At 35.4% G+C, this 2,070-nt stretch overlaps 1 protein-coding gene across 1 annotated transcript in view; it reads left to right on the forward strand.

The window, feature by feature from the left end:
- The first annotated feature begins 471 nt into the window (after positions 1-471).
- LOC106463748 (RYamide receptor-like) overlaps positions 472-2,070 on the forward strand; it is a 13,259-nt gene continuing 11,660 nt past the window's right edge. Inside the window, exon 1 of the mRNA XM_013923812.1 lies at positions 472-1,254. Coding sequence (XP_013779266.1) covers positions 472-1,254 — 783 coding nt within the window. The remainder of the gene's footprint in view (positions 1,255-2,070) is intronic.

The following is a 2,070-nucleotide window of genomic DNA, read 5'->3' on the forward strand; positions in this document are numbered from 1 at the left end:
GTTAAGCACAGAGATACACCATGGGTTGTCTTTGCTGTGCCCATCACTGGTATCAAAATCCAGTTTTTAAGCAAAAATGGCCATGCTTTCTAGGAAGTTTTCATTTCGCTTTGATAACGTCATATATTTTAATGAACAATCTTACATCTTATTTTGCCTCTTATTGTTTTTCTCTTATATCACCTGGCTGTTGCTAAAATTAAATGTATTTCGGTTTCGTTAAATTGATATTGATCAACTGCGACCTGAAAAAATTATAACCCTAACTTAAAATTAATAGCATAAAAGTTCTGAATAAAAGAAATTTGATACTATATGTTAATACTTTATTCTACTGGAAGTTTAACTATTGCTTTGTGACTCATTTTAGGAAGATATCTCCTTCAAGAAACGCCTTGCTAGAAGTGACATCCAGTGTGCTAAAACAAGGGTAACGTTCTCGTTTTGTAAAACTATTTAATCTAATCAGTCATGGCTGTCTTCAACTCCACCTGGTGGAACATTTCATTTGACTTAGAGCTAAACGTATCGTCTATGGTATTGCTAGACATTAGAAACAACTTTACTAAAAAGACTACAGCAGAAAACTCTTCCATTCCCGAAGGAGTTCAGGCTATTATGTATATTATGTACGCAATTATTTCCCTTGCAGCAATAGGAGGAAATGGAATAATATGCTATATCGTACTGGCCGACCAGAGCATGCGCACTGTCACCAACTACTTCATCGTCAATCTAGCCGTGGGAGATCTATTGATGGCCGTTTTATGCATTCCTTTTACTTTTGTGGTTAATTTGATTCTTCATCGTTGGCCGTTTGGTACAGCACTGTGTAAAATAGTGACCTATGCCCAAGCTGTATCTGTATTCGTTAGCGCTTACACTATGATAGCCATTAGTGTCGATAGATATATAGCAATCATAAAACCTCTGAGACCTCGGATGACGAAATTTCAAGCCAAACTAATGATCATCTTGGTGTGGTTGGTTGCACTTATTACTCCATTGCCAACTGTTGTTGTTTCTAGTCTTGTAGCTGCAAGGAGTTCCGATAGTTTCCATTGCACCGAGGTTTGGAATCCTCCAGAACAACGGTATTATTATGGAATGGCACTGATGACACTGCAGTATTTTCTCCCTCTGTTAGTACTTATTTATACTTACGCAAGAATAGCCGTAGTAGTATGGGTAAAGCAGACACCTGGAGAAGCAGAGGACAACCGAGATCAGCGACTAGCAGCCTCGAAAAGAAAAGTAAGTGGTTTAAGTTTTAAGTTCAATCATACTATAAGAGTGTGATTATATTAAGTGACACAGGCAAAATAATGATTTTAATAATTAAGGAAAAAATCTGACACTTCGAAATATATGTTGTTATTGAATTCTAACTTTATTCATTTATCGTGAGCTAAACTAGTCGAATACGTATTGACCGTAAGATTAAACAAATTAGAGGAAGGTCATATTACTTATGCAACAGAAAAATTAGTAAAATAAAAGGCTCTGAACAATATAAATCCAGATTTTCACTTATGGAAAATCAAACCCATATTGTAAGTTAGAAATATGCTACACTACAGAATTACCATAATCTCACACTGGGTTACAGTATTGGACCGTCAAATTCTCTTACCGTTGCGCATAACTTTAGTAATAACTCATTAAAAAAATTTGAACAACTGTTTTATGATACAACATTTTTCAGATTTGAATAAATCATTAGGAACGTATGAGCTGTTATGGGGCATAGCGTTATTCAAAATTTACTAAACCGTTAGGATATTATAATGAGCAACTGCTTTAGGGCATAGGGTTTAATAAAACAAACCATTCTGGTAAGAGTGAAAAGACACAATTGTGTAACTGTCGATGTCAATAGTGTGTTGTACTGAAAGTAATATGATTTCTGTTGCATTTTGTAGTAGACAACATTAAACCAAGAAAATCATATAACAAACATTGTAAATAGAAGCTTTGTTTTGTTTTGTTTTTGAATTTCGCGCAAAGCTACACGAGGGCTATCTGCGCTAGCCGTCCCTAATTTAGCAGTGTAAGACTAGAGGGAAGGCA

Source organism: Limulus polyphemus, unplaced genomic scaffold (assembly GCF_000517525.1).
Source record: "Limulus polyphemus unplaced genomic scaffold, Limulus_polyphemus-2.1.2 Scaffold55, whole genome shotgun sequence".
Classification (NCBI taxonomy): domain Eukaryota; kingdom Metazoa; phylum Arthropoda; class Merostomata; order Xiphosura; family Limulidae; genus Limulus; species Limulus polyphemus.